This window comes from Embiotoca jacksoni, unplaced genomic scaffold (genome assembly GCF_022577435.1).
Source record: "Embiotoca jacksoni isolate LCO1_2020_lvr unplaced genomic scaffold, fEmbJac1.0.p SCAF_18, whole genome shotgun sequence".
Taxonomy (NCBI): Eukaryota; Metazoa; Chordata; class Actinopteri; family Embiotocidae; genus Embiotoca; species Embiotoca jacksoni.
In genome coordinates this window covers 4,443,228-4,468,173 of record NW_027185318.1, presented here as the reverse complement: position 1 = coordinate 4,468,173, position 24,946 = coordinate 4,443,228, and the positions used below count along the sequence as shown (strand labels likewise).

The window sequence follows — 24,946 nt, the reverse complement described above, 5'->3', positions numbered from 1 at the left end:
AACCACAACATGTCATGCAGAGGAGGAGACGCAAGTTCCGCATAACTTGTCGCGCAGCGCGCAGCCGTGCGCGCACACACACACACACACACACACACAACACTTGATAAACACACCAACTCGCGCACACGCACGCACAAAACCTAGCAGCAAAATCTGCAGTTGTTGTTTAGAGAGAGGAGTATGGCACTACACTAACCATAATGCATTGCTCTGTTCATTGTAGGCGTTGTGGCGGCTCACCTGTCATGGGTGAGAAAATAGCGCTCTCTGGTGGCTGATACAGTAAACTACACGATAAGTCTAACAACAAAGTTTACGCCTGAATACAACAAAAATTGCCCCAAAGGATTTGGCATTTTGTCTCATCTGGCAAAATCCTGTGACAGACAAACCAATCACTAATTGGGAACAGGCCTTGCTGGTTTTTAATGGGTCCAATTTGTCAAGTAATCAGCGAGTCTATTGTCACAAAATTCATTGACAATTATTTTGAAAATTAATTAGGATTTTTTTTTTTGTGAACTGAGCAAGCAAAATGCTCATATTTACTGTTTTTCTCTGATTTATGTCGATGTAAATTGAATATCTTTGACGGTTTGGTTCTAGAAGATTACGACTTATTTTACTAGACCAAGCGTTGAATGAATTCCTTTCAAAAACATTCAGCAGATTTAAACGAATTAGCCAGAGGAATTGCAAATGGAGAATAAATCCTCAAGTGAAAGTAAAAGCTCAACAACTTAATTCCTTTCTTTTTTTTCTTTTTCCCTCACTTCTTTTGAATATATATATTATTTTTTTTTAAATGCCATTCTCCTCAGTTCTTTCTCTCTGAGGGTGCTCTGCTTGCTCCATCCATAAATGCCATGATCAAAGTCTCCACTTTATTGGTGTTGGACTTGACCTCTCACCCCACTCTGCCAAATGTCAGTGCTCCACATCTCTCTGCTCCAGCTGTCATAAATAAAGAGACGGGGTCCCAGATCCTGCACATCTCTTAGATCCAGCCTGTCTTGTAAACAACCTCTCAGACATGACCTTACTGAACAGAGAGGGTCGTAATGATAAAGCCTGGGTGCAGGAGTGTGAATACACTCTCTGCTATCAGCAGCAAGGCTTTCTGGCAGAGCTGATAAATTAAAATGAAACATTTTGTCCATGGAATTTATGCTGCAGATCACTTTGACCTACGAGAGCAAACCGTGCTAGAATATGTTCACACTCACTGCCTGCATTATTTGTTAACTGATGCCTTACAGTATTTTAATGGTATTTTTGTGCCTCGGCAGTATAACAAAGGTCAGAAGAGGGTTCCTCTTTTCAGTAAAGCTCCTTTCACATGATGTTATTTTGTTGAATTGTCCAACAGAGGGCAGAGTAAGACCACTAAATTCAGCTTTTTTTTCTCCTCACCTTCCACCCTCCCTCTTCTTCTCTGCTTACCTCTCTCTTATGATGGAGAAACTTTCAAAATCTATATATTTTACCTTTCACTCTGTCTTGTTTAACTCCACAGCCAAAGTGGCATTTTTACAATCCAGGATGATTTGTTTTGTTTCTTTGTTCTCGCAGCAGCTCCCTTCCTGCATCTCTGCGGCTCTTTGCCCTGCATCGCTTCCTCCTCATTCCAGTCTAACTTTCTCTCTGTAAGTTGTCACGGCCAAATCTGGAATTTATGCACCCATGGGAGGCGTCTCCAGCTCCAGACTGAGAACACACAAACTTGTGAGCTTCATGTGTCCATGTACACATGCAGACACGTGCATGCCTTGGACACACGAGCATGAATACACACTGCTGATGTATCTCCTCAAGATGCCAATATTTTATTGCACACAAGCACAAGGCCAGCTACCAAAAGCCCCCATATTTCAAAGCAGACTGATTCTCTATATACAACTTAATTTCAGCCACCTGTAGAGTTTCCACATTTGCTTCACAGTCACAGCCCCAATTTATGTCTGTGTAACCCAGGACAGCTCAATCCTCTGGCTCCGTGCCCAGGTACACCCTATAGCTGCAGCTAATGAACCATAGCATTGGTGCCAAACAGGGGAGCAGGGACTGCGGAGAGTATGGCCCAGATATGGTGAAGCCCGTTCCCAGCTCTTTTGACCTCGGTGAGAGAAATCCTGCGGGGCCCATATACACCCCCACCACGCCTCCTGCACCAGCACAAACTCAATTACATCCATCAGTCATCGGGTCCGAGCACCAGGACTTAACCCCCATCCTCGAGTCCAGTCACAAGACCCCAACCTCTCCTTAGGTAAGGCTGTGTAGAAACATACATGCTGAACACACACACACACACACACACACACACACACACACACACACACACACACACACACACACACGGCGCTCCTGTGTGGAAGCAGAGGCACTCCATAAATCACATCTGTAAAAGCTGATTTGGTGCTAAATGTGCTTTATTCACAAATGGTGTTTACTGCCAGCAAAACAAGATTTAAGATGTCACTACTCTGCAGAAATTAGACCACAATAAAGTGAGAGCGCCAAATGAGTTTGTGTGCTATGCTCTTCTTCTTGGAAAAAGCATTTTTGCCATTCTTTTTTTTATTTGCCTTTATGAGTAGATAGAGAGAGTACAGATGGCATCGAAAGGAAGTCCTCAGCCAGAACTAAACAGGGGACAGTGGGATTATTTGGTGTTGCATGAAACCATTATGATCGAATACTCTTCTTTATCAGCTGATTAGATGCAAGAAAAAAAGAAAGAAAAAAAACCCAGCTAGAGTGGAGGATATATAAAAAAAAAGAAAGGGGGACTGACAAAAATAAAGCATGGTGTTGTGAAAACTGGAGGAATGCAACAGAGTGGTCAGAGCTGCTTTGGACAAGAGGAGCAGAGCGTAGAGGATGGTGGGGGTGGTGGTGGGGGGGGGGGGCCTCTGTCACAGCCCCTCCAGTGTAATTGGCTCCAGATGTGAGGCAGCGTGGCCCCTGCGCCAGAAAGGCGTCAGGGCCGTATTAAGAGCTCAGCCCAGGGTTGATGGGATCGCACAGACACAAGCTCACCCCAATTCTCCACCGAAAAACTCAAGAGTCTCAAACTGATGCTGACTGCTAGGCCTCGATCAAACCTTCCTACCTCTCAACGCCATCATCTGCCAAAGTAACCAAGCACTGCAGTACTTCTTGAAACATCAGTAAACTCCTCTTGTTTATTTACAGAAAGCTGCTTTCTCTCTTGACCTTGATTTTGACTCCAACAATATAAATTCACTGTCATTCTTGGTGACGATGGAGACAGCAATCTAGGAGTCTTTTTTTTATCCTCTCCGTGTTGCTGCTTTTGTTTTGGCCCTGATTGTGGATGGACAGGTGATGTGCGCGTCAGTCAATTCTTCCCCAGGTTTAAAAGTCTCTATTCAAGATGGCAACATCCTCGCTGCACACAATGGTTCAGCACTGGCAGCTCTGTGCACAAGTCCACAGCCAGAGTAATTGAAGGAGATTGCTCATCTATACATTCAGCAGGGATCATCATGAGACAAATTAAAAAGCAGGGGCCGATCATAATATCAAATCATGCAAAGATCCCTGAAGAGGAGTACAGTCTTGATTATGCTCCTTTTTTTTTTTTTTTTTTTTCCCGTTGCAAACATTTCTCTCAGGGTTTGGTTGGTTGGTAGATAACTAATAGGAAACGTCCCTGCTGATTTTCTGGCCTTTTCATTCTGATTTCACAAAAAGCATGAAGAAATCTGAGTGTAAATAAGGTACATTCTACTCTGACCGGGGCATCTGCTGTCTCAAAAAGAGTCCTCAGAGCGAGGAATGCTCTTACTGTGACACAAAGAGCATGTTTACTGATAGAGCGTGGAAATCGATTAAAAGCAGAAAAGCAGCATGGAGCGAAGGTAGACTGAGGGAACAGAGAGAAAGGCAGGAAAGAAAAGAAAATTAAATGGAGAGCACTTCATCAGTGATGACACATGCGTATCGATGACATTTGCCGAGTTGCAGTCCCTACCATGACTAACATGGAAAACCACTCATCATGCCAAGCAGCATTAAAAAGCTTATGTGAAAAGACCCTTGAAGCACCTTTCAGGGAGGAATGCCTGTTGAACAAGATTATGTGGGTAAACAGAAAGCAGATGTCGCGCATGTGTTCGGCTCTGCTGCAGTTTCTGACATCCACTACCTGCGAAGGCTTGTTGAACTGATGTTGCTGTTGAAACACAAACAGGAAGAGGATGTGGAAAGCTGCACTGGCTCTGCCTTCTGCCAATACTAATCTCTGGCGGGCTGCAATCACCTCACCGCAAAGTCAAACTGGACAACTGTAAATGATGTTTTCCACTGGTTCCCAACCTTTTCTGTCTCCACAAAGACAGGGCCATCAGACAGATAGTAAAGTATGTCAAAGGTCAAGTAAGGACATTGGGATCAGAGCCAGCTGCTATCCTGATTTCCAATAACAGAAAATAATTTTCAAAGAACACAGCCGACACCTCTTAAAACAACACAAAAAGCGAAGGCTGCCAACAGGGGCTTAATTTCAGCCCACCATCGTTCCTCCGCCTCATTCCATCCTTTAACCCTGGGAGATGGTGTTGTCATACTGCTGGACATGGGCCCAGGGTGTGAGTGAGTTTAACTAAACAAAAACACTCCCACCCGCGGGCCGAGGACTCATGCCGCCGTCAGGCCTCCATAAAAGCAGCTCTGGTCTGTGTTAACGTGCACGTTCCAAACACATGATAAAATTGGGAGAAAATTGGAGCATCTGGTTATCTCTTCCCCGTTAGGTTTTCATGAAGCAGGAGGGGAACGTGCATGAAGCGATGGCCGTTGTGAGCACAGTCGAACACTAGGTGGTAATCTTGTGCTGCATATGGGTTTAGCGCGGAGGTCGTCATCTGGAGGAGTGTCTGAGTATTCGAATTTATACTTCTACATTTCAGAGAGAAATACTCTGCTTTTGTAATCAACTATTTGCACAGCTAGAATTTCTCATGTTTAGACATTAAAAACAAAGTGCGATAAGTTTAGAGGCTTTTCCTCTCTGAACTTCTTTAGTTATATTTAAATTACAAGCCTGAATGGGTCAAATTAGTCCAAAAAGTTTTAGACAGCATTTCCTCCTTGATCAGTTTGCAGTTATTTTGGTACTTTTGCTGATGCATCTGTGCACTTGTTCCACCAGTAACTACCAAATACTGTATATTTTCAGCATTGACAGTTATGCCCTCTCTTTATGGGATTGTCCCTCAGAGGAGGGGACAGAGGCTGGTGATATTTCCTGCACTGGGGGAACCTCGTTAAGGGGGGTGGGGGCGTGAAAACTGGGCAGCTCCTGCCTTCTGCCGGGACGGCGGGCCGACCTGCCTAATTCCTGAGATTAAAAGCAGCAGTCGGGTGGCCGCAGGTTCCCGAGGCAGCATGAAGACTATCTAAACAGCATCATGATTAGAAACGTACAGGGCATGTGGCTTTCATTAGTTCCAGACCAAACCCACAGCACAACACGGAGGGTCTGAGCGTCAGCGCTTTGCCTGCCAATCAAACACACAGACATGTTTTGACTGTTGAACTCAGATAGTTAAGTAGGCAAACTCACATGTAAATACATAAATAATTTCTTTTATTAAATGCTAGAAATGAGAAAAGTGACATCATATTTTACATTATAAACACATGAAGAACATCGTAATGAAAAACAAAAACTGATCATTCAAGTTTTTATCACATTCATTCAAGCAGACAGCGAAGCAGAAACAGTTTTATCTAAAGATTGGACGAGAAGGAGTGTTACATGACTGCATGGACGTAAGGAGAAAAACAAGCTGCTTAAAAGACAATTCCACCAAAAAAATCAGAGGAGGAAAGTTTTTCATTGTGTTTGCAAAACTGTGAAAATGAACTCTTTTTGCATTAAAGTTCACTCAGCCACTCTGAAAGGTGGACCAATCAGTGACCAGTGGGGCTGGCTAAGTGAAGCTATATGAAGAGTTGTAGCAAATATCAAGCACCTGCAACCAGAGCTAGAAAATGGTGACACGCTCTGGTCAGACTAGGAGAGGGTCTTCGTTGTTTACAGTTTGGTGAGGCTGCATATCAAAATGAACGTGAGGTCCGCAGCCAATAGGATGCAACGGCTGAAAACAATCTCCAATGGAGCGTGGCAGGCTCTGGTATTGGATCAGTGGATTTGGGTCTGGGATTAGCAGGCTCAAAATCTATGATCCAGACTTCATCAACAACATTGCCTGTATTTGTAGTTGGTCGTTTACATGATCAGCCACATAAAAACAATACAATAGCAAAGAAAAAGTCTAAATGAAAAAGCAAGCATGTATAATCAACCGGAAGCTAAACAGCACTTTCCACTATCGTTCTGACAAAGTAAACATCACTTATCTTTTAAACATTTGGTCGGCATGTAGAAGAAGTAAAAGAAACTGTGTACGTTTTTGGTTTTTGTTTGTGTGCAAGTGCAGAGAAACACAAAAGTACTGTTGAGAACAACTTCAGTGTAAATATTGTGCCTGAGGTAATGCTTGATTCAGTTTCTTTGGTGTGTGTTTCCCTTTGTTTGCTCAAGTTCTTGGTTTGGGAGTGGTGGGGGGGGGGGGCAGAGGAGGATTAGGAGCTCTTTATCCATGTGATGACAATCAAAACGAAACTGATGACGCCCATAATCAAGCCGAAGACCACAAGTAGTACAGCCTAGAAACAAAAGGAGCACATGCCTAAATTAAGAACTATTTGTAGTTTAATCTCCAAAGATATATTGAACAGTGAGCATTTACCCCAATAGAATCAACGGATCTGGGAGGTTGGCCGCTGATCTTGAGGTAGAAGATGCCCGGAAAAACAAACAACAGGCAGCTGGATGTTGTTGCTCCTGAGGAACAAACAGGAAGGGTACTACTGCTGCAAAGGCAACATACTGCATGTCTGATAATAAGAGCTTCACAAACTATCTGAGCAGCACTGCAGCATTAATTATGTATGAGCAGATACTGTGATTTAAGACAATCAATAATTGTGGAATACAGACATAAAGGCTGCTTTTAAATGTCTGTAGCAGCTGCAGACATATTTTAAAAGCTCACAATAAAGCAAAATATATACTTTCTTAATTGATAATGACCATAATATGCAGGAAAACAAACATGTATCTTCCCGTGTATCTAAAGTATCACATACCTACTACTCCAAACACATTTCTGATATCCGGCACAAAGATGGCCAGCAGCAGCACCACGCTCAGGATGGTTAGCGTTGCAGTGATGTGGATCAGCCAGGAGAAAGCACGTCCTCCCCACAGCAGCAAAATCACAGCCTTACGGGCCTGCAGTTCACACAAACACAGCTCATTCAAGCCAAAAGTACTCTCAGAGGATTAACTGGAACGAGAAGAGGAACTGTTGGGAGGAGGAGACGAGCGTGAAAGGTTTGTCTGTTTTCCTGAAGTTGTGAAACAGCACAAAACACACACACACAGATTTAATGTGGAATTTCTTATCATTAATTCTTGCAAATTCATTTTCAAGGCAAGACTAACACTTTTTTTTTCATAATAATTGATACAAATATTTAAAAAAAGGAATAAACTTAATAATAAATGTAAAAAAGCAGAGCTACAACCAACAAAATCAACATCAAAATGTAACAAATTAAACCATTTCTTTTCAGGTTTACTGAATTAAGGCATGAAATCAAGAGGAAGTGGAAGTGCTTACAGAAGGATTCAATAATACGCCAGAGCTGGTCTACTCACAGGGAAATGTATTAGTGGTACCGTCAGCAACACAGCGAGGAGGATGGCCAGCCGGACCGTCATCACCATGATGTCCCGAGGCATGTACGCATCGTAACCCAGCAACAGCTCCGAGTCCACATGAGCTACAAGGAACGAGAGTGAAGTTACACTGAGAAGAAGCAGCACAGGGCGACAGCTTCTCTGATGAAGCAGCTTTCACTTCAAGGTTTTTAAGGACAGTAAAGTGAGAAAGAAAAATAAAAAAAATGCCCAGATATCATTGGTGGCCGTTTACTTGAGGTAAACATCTACGTCCTGTGCTACGTAGTGTCTTTAAAGGATCACTTGCCAAAACAAGGCACAATGGTGCCGACCATTACACATGAAACATGAAATGACCTCAGGCTCTTTACTAATGAAATGTTTTGCTAAAACAAAGAACCTTTAGACCACAACGACGTATCAGAGATGCCAAAACAACTCTGCTGAAGACATTACTGACGCTCTTGGAAGGTAGGAAGACATGTTGGCTGTTATCTATGGATTTTATATCTGCTCTCAACACCGCACGCATACCGTATTTTAGCAGATTAATTCATTCCTAATTTTGTCCTTGGTGTTAAAAAACAAGCAGGCCAGGTTTTAACTTTGAAACAGAAAGAACTGCGAGTGTAAAAATAAATCCACAGGCTCACATCAAGCCCGTGTCCTCTCAGTCCTATTAAATATCTAATACTCAAACAACTGCGCAAGCAAATATAATAATAGACATTCATTGAAATTTACAGATTTACACACAAAAAAAAGGTGAGATACTGAGTATTTGCAGCAGAATACATTAAAAAAAAAAAAAGAGACGATGATGGATTTTAGAAGTAAAGTTCAAACCATCGAGCTCACACACTTTAAAGGCCAGAAGGTGGAGAGCATGAAACGGTACAAATATTTGGGAAGAACTGTTCGTTGTAAACACAGAGGGGTTGCACTTAAACTGTCAAACAAAGAAAGAAGCCTGTTTCTGTTTGACAGAAATGTTTAAAAGCTCTGACTGTGCTCTCAATCAGCGATCACCTTCTGCACCCAGAGTTCACGCTGCAAACTACCAAAGATTAGAAGTAGTCATTTCAGATGCTCGTTTTGTTCCCATTGCAATTGGATTATTAAACCTTTATTTGTTATTTTACCCTCCTCTGAAATCTAAAGGAGGGTTGAATTATATTTATAGTGAAAATCTAGACCATCATTTACTCAGAGCTTGCATGTTTTCTGTGCCGTTTTCACTGTTTCTTAGATGTTTTTCTGTCTGGCACTGAAGGACTTTTACTCCCAAATGTGTGTCCCTGCAGGCTTACCGTAGAAGGTCAGGTAGCCAAACAGCGCAGAAATGAGGTAGAGCAGGAAGCTGAGGCTAATGCCTACATTTGAGACATTCTGCATCCTGGCCTTGGTAGGCCTGAAAGACACAAAGAGATATAAAATGAGCATAATGTTCACATGTGTCCAGCAGGTTTCGTGACTTTAAGCGGAAATAACGATAAAGCTGCGCTACTGACCGGTCCAGTTCACAGTAGATCGGCAGGACAGCCGTGTGACAGAGAAAGGAGAAGGCCATGGTGGGGATGGCGTAGGCACTCTGCAACAGATCAATCAGAACACAGCTGTCATTCACAAATTATCAGCTTACACTGTTACACAGGAGTGAGGGCGCAGGTGGGTCGAGGTGTGGTTTGCATAGTTGTAAATACCATCTACGTTGCTAAATGTGTGATGATGTAAGAAAAGGTTCCTGAAACCTCCTTTAAATGTAGCCAAAACTACAAGTAAATACACCCAATACCATGTAAACAGCTAGAAGTTAATTTTGCTACGTGTGCTAATTTCTGCGTGTCATGTGTACATACGGCTTTTACATGCAACGTGAATGTGAATGGCAGCTGCACAGTGCGCTCAAGTTCCACATACAGACCAATCCTTCATAGGTGAGAGTGTGACCTGTCACCAAGAGTCAAACAACTGCACCAGACCAACGTTCAACAACTTCTCACCGACACCTCGAGGCTTCATGCGAGTGCAGCGCAGAGAAAAATACCGCATTCATATACGTACCGTACTGGAGATGACGAAGAGTTTGGGTGTACATTCAGAGTCCGAGGAATTTGATATCTGGAGGAACAAGCAGAACAAGAGGGAGCATGTTTTTTTTTTTTTTCAGAGAGGAGATGACTTCTGCAGTGCTGCTGCAGATAGAGAAGTTAAATTGAACTCCCGGACTTTGTAAAAAAAGAAGAAAAAAGAAAACAAGTTAATCCATGCCAGATCTGATGTTATAATGTGGTCTGTATAATTCCTGAAGGTCAGAGTTCATTTCCAGGATCAGGCAAGGTCACCTGGACTTCCTTTCCCTCAGGAATGGCTTCATTCACCAAACAGAGCTCACTGCAGCCAGAACTGACACAATCAGTGAAATCAATCTCCTGGGTTTGCCTCCTAATCGTGTGGCCATGACCGTCTGGTCCAGACCGCCTTCCTCAGACCGCCTTCCTCAGACCTACGCTATCTTGTGTATGCGCGTTTCTGTGCGCTGGCTGAAGGAAAGTCTGTTTATTGTTACCTGTAAAGCAGTTGACCGGGTCGTAACATTGTGCGGCAGTGGGCAGGGGATGGACCACTTCTTCACCACCACCTAGAGACGGGACGATGCAACACGTCAACAAACGGAGCCGATATTGTAACTGGACATTTGGAGGTTTAAGTGAGAGCTTACCACAACTGTAAAGTACAACATGAAGAGGAAGGCGAGGCTACTGGTGTAGCCCAGGAAGCCTGTAGAGAGAGAGAAAAATGCAGCGATTCAAACCAGTCAGAGCAGAAAATGAAGACACTACTAGATCGACTAACTTACTAATTTTAGGCAACATCGAGAGAGGCAGAACGATACAAAGTGTGACAAGGATGAGAAGCAGCCTGCCGTCTTCATACCAGGCATTTCTGAAAAACACAGTGAGCACATGAATTATTAAAAAGGTCGATGTTGATCGTTGTCTGCGGGTCCTGAAATGTCAGGGACAGCATACATTAATCTTCCATGCTTTAGGATGGACCGGCTCTGGAAATTTGTCTCCATTTCGTGCTCAAATACAGAGCGACAGATTCATCATGTGGTACGAATTAAGGGCTTTAGCTCTTGCAAACCATAACAATTATGTAATTCACATGCAAACGTCGTGTCGCTCCATCAGATGAGACCACATTTCACTTGCCGGGTTTTTGGAGAGGGGGAATAATATTTTCCTTCGCTGAGGGATAGCCTTGGCGGTTTATTCGGGATTGGGGAGCTCTAAGAGGAGGAGGGGCGGTGTTCGAGGTGACACATGTGGAAGGCATGCCGGCTCCGCTGGGGTCGGGGTCGGCTGGGAAGGGTGCTGCCTGGCGCTGCTGTATATATTGGACCGCAGCGTGGGGTCATCAGGGACTGGCTCCAACGCTCTTTATGGGGCTCCCAGAGTCAGCCGCACCTGCTCTGACCACATCAACACCCAGTGACCCCTGTTTGGCAGTTTCACAGCTGTGACGTTACTGTAGGCGCTGAAGGATTTGTCTCCGCGTCTACACGGTTTCTGGTCTGTAACTGGATGTCAGGGAGACCTCTGCTCCGACCACGACCCCCTCTCGTCCAATCACTTCTCCTCGAACCTAAGTTTAGATGACTGCAGCATAATTTACTTCCTTCTCCACTCTTATAAACATGGGGATGTTTAAAAAAAAAGAAAAAAAAATCTCCATTAGTATCGTTCCTCAGGAGAATCCATGCTTACTGTAAAGGCGCAGGATACCTAGAAGACCCATGAAATGTGGAACATTTCACGCTCTAACAAGATGCAGGATGGCTCTCAGTTAAGGTTGGAGTGTGACTGCCAATGAGTCAATCGCCACACAGCGCTGAGGATCAGTATATATCTGGCAAAAGCAGCACAATCTTAAATCCACAGCTGTCCAAGTCTTTGGCCTTGTTACTGGATTTAAACACAACATTCAGTCTGTTAGTATAAAACACAAAAAGGCTGAGCGCAACTTCGCTCTGCCGTACGATGATAAACGAGCCATAAAAAGGGACTCCTTTTAATATAAAACAACTCGTTTATTTAGGCTTTGATGGAATTGAGTGTGTGTCTGTTAACATCCCAAAGCCGCTCATTAACAGAAATGTTTTGTTTCCCTCAGCAGCAAGCTGTAATTAGAATGGCAAAACTGATATCCCCTTGTATCAGTCTGATTCCGGGGAACATGTGTGAGAGATTTGGGGGTGAAAGGAGAGCACTAATGCAAAGCAGCTGCGTGTGGAAGAGTCAGATGTTGACGGATCGGGCGGAGAGCTGCTACAACTCTTGCTTAAACCAGTGTGGCCAATAATAAAGTGATAGAAGTTACATTCTTGGCCAGGGACTTCTCTGTGAGGGCGAGGAGCTGCAGGCTCGTCCACGCAGACCAATGAAACACGCAGCCTGCTGCTGATAGGTGATGAATGGCTCGCTGTCATGAAGACATTTCCTGTGGGCATGCTTCATGCTATACAACAGACAGAGAGCTTTTAGTAGTCTACTGTGGTTTGGAAAGAGATCTTCTTCCACCGCATTATTCATACATTTCTGGATGCCCGACTAATTCCAGTTTGTGTAGTTTTGCGGTGCAGAAGTGTCAAATTTGACTTATTTGAAGGGCAAAGGTATAATCCACAACATCATGGGAACAGGAATGACTCATTCGTTATCTTAGTGCTGGTAATTTAAAAGAATGACTCGGTTCTAGCCGCAGCTGTGACAGATTTTGGACTACATTTTCTTTTTTGGCAAAGCAGAGAGCTGCATAAACCCACCCTGTGCTGTCTGGGCTCAGGAGGCTGTTGATGGCTGCAGGAAGCTCCGACTTCAAGATGAACAAATAGGACGACATGGCTGAGGGGAGAGAGGGTGAAAAAAAAAAAAAAAAGGTTCAGAAAGTGCGTTTTCTACATAAACAGAAAAAAAGAAAGAAAAAAAAAAAGCCCACAATCATACTAAACTACTAAATCATAAACAAAGAAGATGACTGTACGCTGCCACAAGTAATCCAAAATTGCTGTGTAAGAATGATGTGTGTTTTCCAGTGTGAGGACCACTGCTCTAAATTAATGCAAATGGGTGGGGCATGGCAGCTGAAGGGGATCCCCTACAAAGCCCTCGGTGCAGAGAAGCAGACACAATGCAGGAGACCGAGAGTAGCAGCCAGGATGAAGAAGTGTGAGGGGGGAGGAGGAATGCTAACAATAATGATCTCTGACGCTAATCCAGGTACTTCTCCCCCTTTGTCCACCTCGCTAGGAAACAGGATACTTCCTGGTACGCTCAGTCAGCCAATCAGAGAGGATCAGGGTCACTTCCTGACAGTCATACCAGCCCCCTGAAGAAAAAAAAAAAACTCCAGGAGGAAAATGAGAAAAGGGAGAGAGTGCTCCGAGAGAAGGCAACATGTTTGGTCTTACAAAAGGGATTCAGATGCAGTGTGTGGTCAGTCATGAAGGGAGACAATGTTAAGGGATTTAGATTTATGAAGCCAGGCATAGCCAGAGTTGGCTGGGACCTTATTGCCCTGGAGCAGGTCTTGCACTCGCCGTTAAATAAGCCTAGCCATAATCCCTCAGATCCTGTATTTGTTTATAAAAGAAAATTCCTCCAATAACCCTCCAGCCCACACAGACACAAGGACACTCTCCGAGAAGAACTGCTGCTTTTTTTTTAAGCCCTCAAATCTGTCAATAAGAGCTTATTCAGCAGTTGCTTTAGTGTCTTCGTCAAAAAAAAAAAAATTCCTTGCAAAAGTATATCGATCAATTTAAACAAACCTTGAACACAGGGGAGGGGAAAGAGAAAAAAAAAAAAAAAAAAAACTTTTAGCAACAACAATGAATGAAGACACACTGCCAGGGGTCACACAGCAGGCGTGATGCAATGGTTTAGTTTCATGCAGTTGGTGACTGTAAAAACAACAACACTTCTATATCCTGGTGGGAAAATACTTACGTGTCTAAACAAAAAAGGGCCCTTGAGTGAAGAAAAAGAATTATTATTGGCCAAGTGGTAAGAAAGAATATTCTGATAATAAATATGTATGAAAAGTTCAAGGTAAATTGAGGTAAATCTTGTGCGTGTGGTCAGCAAACAGTGTGTTCAACATAAGACAGAATCGCTTTCATTTCATTAAGAGCAAAGGGGAGAGGCGGGCTGTGAGTGCCCTGGGCCGGCCAGTAATTAAGGTCAATTGGCCCATCAGCCTTTGGCAGTGCAGATGAATGTTTACCCAGAGTGAGGCTAATTGCACTCTTATAAAAGGGGCCCGGGGTATAGACAGATGCATGCTGGAGTGCTGGCTCTCACACTCTGGCACATACTGCCCCCATGCTGAGAAAACCACAAACATACCAGAGGGCACGGCAATAATCCACTCAGCCGTGCCACTAATGACTGCAGAGGAGCCATCACCTCAGCTCTCGGCTGTTGGAGGAGCCCAGTTTGTGGCTGAAGAATGAATGGATGACAGTAGGAGAGATATAAGTAAGGGTGTGTGTGTGTGTGGGGGGGGGGGGGTGTAAAGGGAGGGTCCCATTAGGTTACTCAACACGCAGAGGGTGGGAGTGGGTTTACCATCACGGCGATCAATTAGAGGAGAAGTCATGTTTCAGGCCCAGGGGAAGGGGCTGAGAGGACAGCGGCTGCAGGGTCAAAGGTTATCAGGGAACCCAGATAATAGCCTTACAGGAGGGTAAACCTCAGCACAGAACAGTCTGACCGCCAGCAGGGGGCACTGTCGGCCTCCAATATAAATTGGCTACAGCCTGACCCTGCAGCCCTCCTCGCCCTCCTCTCCCTCCTCACCCTGCTCTCCCTCCTCTCCCTCAGCCTCTATTAAAACCACAAAATCAGTTTCTGTCCAACATGTCAGAAATAACGTATGTAGCTGCAAATTTGAAATGAAGGCAGACTCACCACCGATATTTTGGATAAGGATAGCAATTCCAACCAAAACCTAAAATTAAATTTGAAAAGGCTGTTAGTGTCCCGGTCATGTTGAAAATACAAGCGTGTGAACTTTTGGACTGGAGGAACTCAGCTATCCAAAAGGCAGCACTTACTTTTCCTGGTTTTTGCAAGGCTTTCCCTCCAAGTTCTTCATATGAATTGATCCCTGGAGTCAAATCAAAAACAATGAGACATGAAAATCATAATTCAATAGCTCACATCCTACTTTTTTTTTTTTTTTTTTTTAAATCTCCTTTCTGTCTCCTTTGACCCTCTTTCAAACATAAAAAAAAAAAAACATAAACATAAAACAACATATCAGCTGGCTTCCCTACACACCATGAATCATGAGTAAAGTAAGCGATATACTTCAGGGTGTGCAAACAAAAAGAAACCTAGATAAACCCACAGGGATGTGGTATCTAAAGTTAGACAGTGTATCCATTGTTAGTCTTTCACCTGTTTGGTCACAAAGCTTCAGAAGAAGATGAATGGAGTACGCTGCCAGACTGGACACCAGTACCAACAGGATGCTACGGAGGAGATGGAGTATAAATTACACGCAGCAGTTATGATTATGTCTGAAAAAGCTGTCAAATATTTAAAAAGCATTGAGGTAGAAGGTGCAACGAGAGCACTCTCACCAAAAACCAACTATCCCAGTACTAGCCATAGCATAGGCCAGACCCAGTATACCGCTGCCCATGATTGCATTCATCAGGTTAAACACGGAGGAGGTGAAGGAGGCTCCTGCGGCTCTGGTTCGCACCGCTTCCTGCACACACAGCAGACATGACACATGGATTAAATATAAAGAGGTAAAACTGTGAGTATGACGACAAGGCAGCAGCAGAAACATGATTATTTTTGTTGAAGCCGTGGCAGAATTGCTCATGACAGTATTAAGAACAACTGGTCGGCCCTGATGATGGATGTCATGCAGTGGCACGTAGGATCAGGGAATGGAAATGGGAATGGATGGGGTGGGATTTAAGCTGCTGGCTGTGGGACAGCTGCCTGAGCTCAGGATAAGGGGAGCTGCCCAAACTGCTTGACCTCTCTAATGGGGGATATCCTGGACAGAACGACTGGCAACTCTGGTGTCAGTGTCACAACAAGCTCGGATTGACCTGCAGCCGGCCGCCGAATCGGGTACCCGATGTGTACAATACACAGGCAGCAAATTAAATTCCACAGATTTGGAAAATATCAACAATCTTGAGAATATCTTTGAAAATGAATAGATCAAACATTTTGATATTCATATGTGACACATAAAAAATAAAAATCAATGAATGCATGCAGACATATTTTTAACCAGGAAAGCATAACACATGGTCTCCAGTTCAGCACAGTGCCGAGCAAAACAACAATTAAACTGCTCATTTTGTTTCTAATTTATGTCTTGTGATTGGTGTCAGATTGGTTTTAATCTAGATAACAAGTTCATTGTAAAGTTAGTTCAGATGCGTTTTCCTATGACTCATTCCCTTAAGTCCAACAACATGGCAATGAATCAATTAATGCCTCTTTCATCGTGCGTTTCTGGACAAATTAATACAGTAAATAATGCTGGATGATCAATCCACCCACACGATGTCAAATCACTCATTGTTGCTGACGAATCCTGATAAAACTCTACATGGATTCACATTTCTTTACTTCTGTAAATCTTCTGAATGTCTAGTGTTATTCAGGAGAAAATCCACCCAACAATACAATTTCCAGATGTTTTTATAGTCAAAACAGCCTTTGAACCATTTAGTATTTTGTTTGTTCAATATCAGAGACAGACTATACTTTATAAACAATTTACGGTCCAACGCTGAAGCTCCTGTACATAATGAATAATGGAACAACTCTGGTACACACTGACAACACGCACAGAAAACACACAAAAACTCAATAATTTATGTCTGAGTCTTTTTTATTTTTTTTTTCCAACCTCAAACGGCAACTTTTTGAGCTTCAACCACTAATATGGTGTTATTGGAAAAACTACAAAAAGCATCTGAGTCAGTGATTGTGGCATCTGTGATACATGTTTTGAATGAGATGTAACTTCAACTGAGAGCACCAAGCTTACGGCTGGTAGGTTTCTTTAGAGATGCAATGATTAGTCTATTCGTTTACCGACAGAAAATTAAACCGTCTTTGGTCATAAATAAACTCCTGATTCATTTTTTTTTACGTTTTTATTCTCAGAATCCAGCTTCTTAAATATGGTTATTTATTTATTTTTTTGGTTTCTTTGATCCTCAGTTAGAATAAACACAATATTTTTGGGAAACACTGGTTGTCATCAGTTTCTGACATCTAAAAGACAAACGAAGTAATCGATTAACTGAGAAAATAATTGACAGATTCATTGTTCATGAAAATTATTCATATTTGTCACCTTAGTTTTCTTTATTATTTTTTTTACAGGAACAGAAAAATGACACGATGTTTGAGGCAGGTTCTGGTGGTCTTTAAATGTGACTCTTTTCAGGCAAAACTAATCCGAGTGAAATTGAAATAAAATGAAGGAATTTACCGTTTAGACTTTGGAAAGCTTATGAGGCTTAAAAAAAAAAAAAAAATCGGCGAGGTAAACTTGCAAATAATCAAATGACATGCAGAATTTATCTCCAAATTGCATAATAATTAAATAAAAACTTAAGTGCCATTTCCAATGTGTGTGTCTGGTGGACTTTCAACGGGAAGTGCTGACTTGAGGCAGAAACTGAACACGTGAAGTTGAGAAGAATCACGTGACGCCTTGTCATTACGTAACACGATAAAAACGGCGTTTCGTCGCAGAAGTTCACCGTTTTTCTGAAGGTTTTAATTACGTACGTTTCTCAACAGAGGTGCCGCCGCGTCGTCGCCGTCTTCGGTGTCTCCGGCGGCGTTTTCACTGCCAAAGTTTGCGTTTGTGCCGTTATTGATGCTCATCGTCAAAACAAATCTGCGCGCCAACTGCGAGAAACAAACATGTCCCACCTCACGAACGCTCCTGTCAGCGTGGCAGCGGGAGAAACTGCGGAGTTATGACACCATTTTCTATTAAAAACAAACTCTCCTCCAGTCAACTTGTCAGCTGCTGACTTTTGTTTGTTGATTACTTGCGTCACGTGCCTTCTCTTTTCCGTCGCACTGTAACCCGTCAGAAAGAAAAGCGTCCAATCGGAATCGGAGTCTTCGCGCTTTTGACCAATCACCGATCGGCTCTGGTCCACCGCCGATGACGCAGTTCAAGCGTGCCTCGGGACGGAGGATGTTGAGGTGAGCGCTGCATGCGACTTTTCTTGACAGTAATAGCATGTTTACTATTTTTCAGTGGAACCTAACACTTGGTTTAAGGTTAAGATGCGTGTGTTTACTTTTCTACCTTCTAATATTATTATTATTGTTTTTTTGTTTTTTTTTGCAGGACCCTCACCAGATTCTTTGTATACGTACAAACTGAAAGCAACCTAAAACGTCTGAGCCTCTGCTCTGCAGCCCGTACTGGTTCCGCCATGACGGAGCCCAAACTGTACCGGCCCCCCGCAGAGGTCCGGGGTATGACCTCTCTGGACAAAGACGCCTTCACGCAGACAATCACAGTCCCAGCTCTACGGGTGCCCACTGGGGTCTTAAATAAAATAGTGAAGAGCCTGAAAAAATCGACCATCCAACGCCCTGGTGTTCCCAGAGTAGTTCAAGAGACAGAGGAGAGTAGTGACTCCCGTCTGCTCCTGCTGGACCCCAACAGGGTCGCCACTCCGAGCTCCTTCAGTGAGGCCGAAGCCGAGGCCCTGAGGTCATTCGGCGTGGCCGAGGAGCTGCACCGCTATGAGCTGAAGTTGACCTACGACAACCTGAAGAGTGAGGAAGTGCTGGAGGCCGTGCTCCCCCCGGGCCAGGACGTGACCTCCGCGTTCAGCCGGGTGGGACACATCGCGCACATGAACCTGAGGGACCACCAGCTCCCGTACAAGAACCTCATAGGTGAGAGTGCCGAGAGATTTCACTCCAAAACAATGCAGAGATGGCGACAAATTCAAGTTTCTACAGCTTCCGTTCTTCTTCCAAAAGAATTGGATCATTTGCGATCAAAACACAACAAGCAGCTATGTGGCATTAAAGCGGAGTATTAATGGAAATCATAAGAAGTCAATGTGTTCTAGATTTAAAGTTACAACTTAAAAATAAAAAGCACTCAATCCTCGGGCCCCGTGTCTAAACTTTCATGAATAATATATTATAAACTGGTCTATGAATGAGTTACCACGAACAGTTGTCAGCTTCCCGGCAGAAACAGTTGGATGTATTTTAGTATTTTTATAAATTGACATCGGCGTTATGACGTCATATTTATTTCCACTACTTCTTTGCTGCTTCCGCTGCAGGTCAGGTGATCATGGACAAAAACCCTGGCGTCACCTGTGTGGTCAATAAGCTGAATATAATCGACTCCACGTACCGCAACTTCAAGATGGAGGTGCTGGCTGGAGAGGAGAACATGGTTGCCAAAGTATGTAAAAAAAAAAAGGATCTCAAGCATATGTACACTGCCTATTTTCACAACTATTCTTACATGTATTCTGAACATTAATTGATTTTAATGTTTGTCGTCGGTCCCCTTGCTGCAGGTGAAGGAGAACGGCGTGACGTACGAGTTTGATTTTTCTCGCGTATACTGGAACCCTCGACTGAGCACGGAGCACCAGCGAGTGGTGCAGCTCGTCAAACGGGGCGACACGGTGTTCGACGTGTTTGCCGGTGTCGGACCCTTCGCCGTCCCGGCTGCCCGCTCGGGCGCCAGCGTGCTGGCCAACGATCTCAACCCGGAGTCCCACAGGTGGTTGCAGCACAACTGCAAACTCAACAAGGTGGAGGGCAAAGTCCGAACCTTCAATCTGGACGGCCGAGCGTTCATCCAGGGACCTCTGAAGCAGGAGCTGCCCGGGCTGCTGCGGGGAAAAGCCAGCGTTCACGTGGTGATGAACCTGCCTGCGTTGGCTCTGGACTTCCTGGATGCGTTCAGAGGCCTCCTGCACCAGGAGCCTCCGTGTGACCACAACTTACCCACAGTGCACTGCTATGGCTTCTCGAAGGATGACAACCCCGACACGGACGTGGTGAAGAGGGCTTCCCGCAGCCTCGGATTACCCCTGGAGGACCGATGCTCTGTGCATTTTGTGCGTAACGTGGCACCCAACAAAGATATGTTGTGTGTAAGATTCACACTCCCCAAAGAAGTCCTCTTCTGCAGCGACGAGGAACACGCAGGTGAGAAGTTGATCATGAAAGCCAAAAACCTCGCAAAAAAAATGTAAACATCCCGTTTATAGCAGAAGGCTACTGAGCCATCGGGAGATGAACTTTAACATCTTCAGCTTCTCCTGGATTTTGTGTTATTTATACATTTGTCATCCTGAAAAAGCACAGAAAAGCCATAAATACAGAAGGAACAGACATTAAAAGGGGAACAGAAGCAAATTCAAGCACATTTGTTTTTCATTATGAAACAGTTTCCTTCATCTTCTTTCTTGTTATTTTAAGTTTTGTTAAATTAAATATTATTTGCTTATGCATGCATGTGGATGATTTCTGGAACCACAATTTAGTCAAGAGTTTGATAGCAAAAATCTTTACAATTTCAAATTAATATAATTTAAATAAATTTTTATCAATTATCACCACAACTTTCTCCCGGACTGTCTGCAGCATGTGACATATAACTGGGTTAGGTTTTTTTATTTACATTTTTATTGATATATTTAGAGTATTCATTCTTTTACTGTTTGTGTGCATTAACTGATATTCCAAAGCTGTTTTTTTTTTTTTGTCCACAGAGGAACCAGCATCAAAGAGGCAGAAGTGTGAGGACACTACAGATTCAGCGTAATAATTGTGCTGACCTTGCACCCCGAGGAATGCAAGGAAACATTTGAGTTTACTTATTTTTTTATAAACTGACTTTTACTGTGCTCTTATTACAGATTTGTGGCATCGTGTCATAAGAAATCATGAATGAGTTTTAGCTCAATATACAAGCTCCTTTTTGTTTGGGCCAAAATCTATTATGTCCTGCGCTGTACATCTTACATCGTGAGCGGTTTATTTTTAAATAAATCTGTAAAATGATGGACAGACACGTGATGTTATTTGTGATTTATTTAAATTAAAAAATTGACAAAAACTATAAAAAAGTCACAAACACCTTGACCACAGAGGAGTCACAGCACTACCCACCTCAGCAGCATCGTGGTAGCACAGCTATATTTATCGTCCATTCAGTCCCATTTCTACGTAGTGTGGGTGGGTTCAGGCTCTCTGAGGGAACAGCCCACTGAAAGCATCCTGGATGGCTCGATGGCAAGCCAAAGCTGAAGTGTATCCTCCGGCTGTGTCCTGAGGCATAGCAGCCCGCACGTGGTTCAGATACCTGAGAACACAGATACCAGCAGTCAGATATTTGGTAAATAATTTGAGCCTGAAAGCTGCTTTTCAAACTAGTCCCTGTGACTGAATCTCCAGTTTAAGTTTTAATCTTAATTAAATCCTCACTTGAAGTAATTTTTTTTGGGGCTCTCCGGGACCCTTTGGCCCTTTGACGAGATCAGCAACGACAGACGTACCGGTACACTAACAGTAGAACACCTTGTGCCTAAAAGCCTCTCCAACATGGCTCTATTAAAGTATTATAGGAGTCTTTTATTTTTTAAGTGCTTACAGATGTATCCTGCCAAAGCCTCTTTTCAGTTTCTTAAACAAAGCCAAAAGTCACTGTTTATTTTCATATTGGTGCACAGACAAAAAAAACAGTGGAGCTGTTAATTTAGTCTCCACATCTTGTCCGCTGTGATAGCTGCCCCTCTACTTTAGCGTGGCGTGTGTTTATTGGGGGGGGGGGGGTTGACCTGTGTCCCCACTCCCTCTAATCCGTTCTCCAATGTTTTTGTGCATTCAGAAAGTGGTCCGTGTGCCGCTTTCTTGACGTTTCTTACTACAAAGCTAAAAAAGCAAAGTCCTGTAGCAACTGAGACAACACGTAGCCTTGCCCATCAATATTTCTCCTACCTCCCCCCCCTTCTCCATCCCCTTCCTACACCCACCCCCTGACACCGTAGTCCAGGCTGAGAGGTCTGAAGCCCTCACACGAGTCGGGCTTCATGGCCCCTGTTCCTGTGAGCCGGGGAAACATCAAAGTGAAAAGGGAATCAAGAGCACAGACAGCACTCTGTGATTTCTATGCCCATTCAAGCTGCTTTACAGAGTAACCTAACACCTGTGGGGAGGCGCAGACAGACTGACAGAGTCGAGCTGTACGTGAGTGAGGGATGGATAGGGGAGGAAAAGGTGTTGGTGAGACTACATGATGAAAAGATCATATTTTGCTTTGGTGTTTTATGATCCTACGAGGTGCTTTGGTGGTTTTGTTGTAACCCGATAAAACCTTCACTGAAAATAAAGCTGAAACACATTTGCTGCCATGTCTGTGACATAAACATCCACAAAAAACAATCGAGAGGCTTCCACCAGGTTGTGAAAGTGAGAAGACGAACAGCGCAAAATGTCAATCAGACTTCGCACACAAAGACCACTCATCACCCACTAAAGAAACAACACAAGTTCAAAACAGGAGGCCCAGTGATTAATAATAACTTCATTAGGCCCAAGCTGCTGTAGCCTGTCCTTCAGAGCACTTGAGGGAGGTCTTCTCATATGGCTTCCTGCATCAGATGAGTGCTATCTATTGATTATATTGTACTGGGCCTTTTTAATGGTGAAAAAAGTGGGCTATTTACAGCTTGGCTAAGTCTGCTCTTCCTGCTAATCTAATCCCCAAGCTACTCATGTGGTCATTCCTTCCAAGAAAGCTGAGAGCTCTGTGTAACTTTATACCTGCCTGCCCCTGAGGAGAGAGGAGGAGAGAGAGAGAGAAAGAGAGAAGGAGAGAGAGGAGAGGGAGAGAGAGAGAGAGAGGAGGGGAGGGGGGGGAGAGAGAGCAAAAGAGAGCATGAAGAAGGGAGGAAGAAGGGAGGAAGAGGGGGTAGGTGGGGGGGGGGGTGTTGGGAAGTAGAAAGAGGAGGGAGGATATGAGGTGAAATCACCTTTGGGTATCATCATCACAAACCCTCTTCTCTTAAACCAACCCTGTCTGCCCTCCGCTCACCCCTAACACCCGAGGTTAGTTCAGTTCTGCTCCATTAACTCAGCGGTTATATCCGCATCTTCCCATTAACAAAGGCAAGCGTGTGTGTACATATGACCGGCTATGGATGTATGTGAAGCAGAAAGATGACCTCAGCCCCCTTTTCACATGACTGTACTTGACAAGTTCAAAAGAGGACTGACAACACCAGAGACGTGCAACGGCAAGAAATGCATGAAAAAAATGTACAGCACATGAATCTGTCTACACACACTGCATTATTACAACACACACGGACTGTACTGCTCTGAAACAGACGCTTCCATCCCCTCTGACACTACTGTTTCACTGTGTGCAGTAACGCTCTCCCGCCCCACCAAGCCCATTCGTCCCCCCTCTCTTTCTCCCTTTCTCTCCGAGGACTGGACTGCCTTTTGTTCGCAGGGCACTGAAACCCAAGCCGTGTCGGCCGGTAACATCTTTCACTCTCCGGGCCCCACTGGAGCATTAGCTGCAACTTGATATGGGTCTTTTCAAAGCTTCGTATTATTGGGTAAATATGGGTCACTTTGGACTGGCCCATTATGTCGCTTAGGGGGAGCGGGGAAAAAGACGAGTGCAGGTGATGAAGACGACTGAATGACACATGAGTGTGTGTGTGTGTGTGTGTGTGTGTGTGTGTGTGTGTGTGTGTGTGTGTGTGTGTGTGTGTGTGTGTGTGAAACTGCAGTTGCCACAAGGGAGTATGACAGGGGCTTTTTTCCATTAAACTCAAAGGAGTGGCACATGTTCCCTTGAAATAAACAATGCTGCAACATCCCTCTGAAATCAAGAGCAGTCAGAAGGTAAATTCTTTTGTAGTCATAAAAGCCCAGTAGCTGATAAAGTGCTTGTTACTTTTTCAACCTTTCAGTCTTACCCTCTGCTGACAGCCTGTCCTTTGCTTTCTGAAGAACCATGTGCATTTGGATCACAACTGTTCAGAACTAACAGCGTTTTTCCACTCGGGTCTGGAGCTGCGAATACCTGGGCAATGTCTCCTGCTTAACGCTAATAACGGTCCGAGATTTTCCTGACGGGACCCTGAAAGTATTCCCTGCTACTGCTGCCTGGAAAACCCTGCAGAGCCGCATCTCTAATTCAAAGTGAAAAGATAAGTGGCGAAATGTTCCGCCGGGTTCTGCGTGATTTCCAGCTGAGAATGTGTGGCTCCTCTTTGTGTTTGGATCTGCGATTGCCGCTACGGAGTGAAGGGTGTTTGGGTTCTTCAGGGAAATAGAAGTGAGGCTGCGACTCTGGAGGGAAAACAGCAAGATACCAGACGGAGGTGCAGGCTGCGTTGGGCCTCTTGTCTAGACTCCATGTGTTGGCTAGAATTGGATTAAGAAGGGCTGTGGAAGCCTGGGCTTGATGGAAAAGAAAAGAGGCCTGTAATGCTACAGCGGCTCTTCCAGCAAGCAGACACTTAATCAACATACAAACCACAGAGCAGAGACATAGGGCAGTGGAGCAATCTGAAGAAGTCTTAAAACAATGCTAACTGCAGAATCACTGTATGTGGTTTGGCTGCTTCCATACATGAAGGCTTTGTGTTCTTGTTCACCGTACAGCAAGTTCAAAGAAGCCACGCTGGCTCTTTGTGAGGAACCGAAACCTTCATGCAGTCCCGCTGCTTCTTTCATCCGCAGCACTGACCTGAGACCAGACCTGAGCTTGGCACCTGTCTGCAGTCACAGCAGCCCCACTGATCCAGGGTCAGCATTTGTTTTTACAGCACAAAAGATCAGAGGCTTTCTGGATTCAGCCTGTCGTCAGCGTGATTCACGAGCCAAACAGGGCACAACGACTTTCGAGCTGTACTGGAGATAGATTCTCTATTCAGTTGAACCGGCACGGGAAGGAAAGAAATGATGTCTACGAAGACAAATCAATAAACCCGATCTTGTTCCAAGGACTGAGGCTTCATTAGCTGTGTTTAGTAAAGCAAAGGGGCTTAGACTGGTGTGTTGAATGCACAAAGAG

The 24,946-nt window shown here is 44.1% G+C and overlaps 3 protein-coding genes across 4 annotated transcripts in view; 1 reads left to right on the top strand and 2 right to left on the bottom strand.

The window, feature by feature from the left end:
- Positions 1-5,599: 5,599 nt before the first annotated feature.
- On the bottom strand, positions 5,600-17,922 carry slc38a6 (solute carrier family 38 member 6). 2 transcript variants are annotated; one of them, XM_069152257.1, is made up of 16 exons: positions 17,635-17,922; positions 15,441-15,571; positions 15,256-15,329; positions 14,910-14,962; positions 14,764-14,803; positions 12,618-12,696; positions 10,647-10,732; positions 10,509-10,567; positions 10,356-10,427; positions 9,851-9,907; positions 9,298-9,377; positions 9,097-9,197; positions 7,763-7,887; positions 7,189-7,333; positions 6,789-6,883; positions 5,600-6,705 (listed from the first exon to the last, which is right to left on the bottom strand). In XM_069152257.1, the coding sequence occupies exons 1-16, from the start codon at positions 17,731-17,733 to the stop codon at positions 6,622-6,624; spliced, it is 1,380 nt and encodes a 459-aa protein (XP_069008358.1). In that variant the 5' UTR covers positions 17,734-17,922; the 3' UTR covers positions 5,600-6,621. The 2 variants fall into 2 exon arrangements, with proteins under 2 accessions (XP_069008358.1, XP_069008360.1); XM_069152259.1 differs by having other exon boundaries at positions 17,782-17,922.
- Positions 17,923-18,032: 110 nt separating this feature from the next.
- On the top strand, positions 18,033-20,921 carry trmt5 (tRNA methyltransferase 5). The gene is made up of 5 exons (XM_069152255.1): positions 18,033-18,063; positions 18,212-18,771; positions 19,173-19,297; positions 19,416-20,055; positions 20,622-20,921. The coding sequence occupies exons 1-5, from the start codon at positions 18,056-18,058 to the stop codon at positions 20,672-20,674; spliced, it is 1,386 nt and encodes a 461-aa protein (XP_069008356.1). The 5' UTR covers positions 18,033-18,055; the 3' UTR covers positions 20,675-20,921.
- Positions 20,922-20,928: 7 nt separating this feature from the next.
- The window catches only part of mnat1 (MNAT1 component of CDK activating kinase), a 30,685-nt gene continuing 26,667 nt past the window's right edge, over positions 20,929-24,946 (bottom strand). Inside the window, exon 9 of the mRNA XM_069152256.1 lies at positions 20,929-21,214. Coding sequence (XP_069008357.1) covers positions 21,094-21,214 — 121 coding nt within the window. The 3' untranslated portion in view covers positions 20,929-21,093. The remainder of the gene's footprint in view (positions 21,215-24,946) is intronic.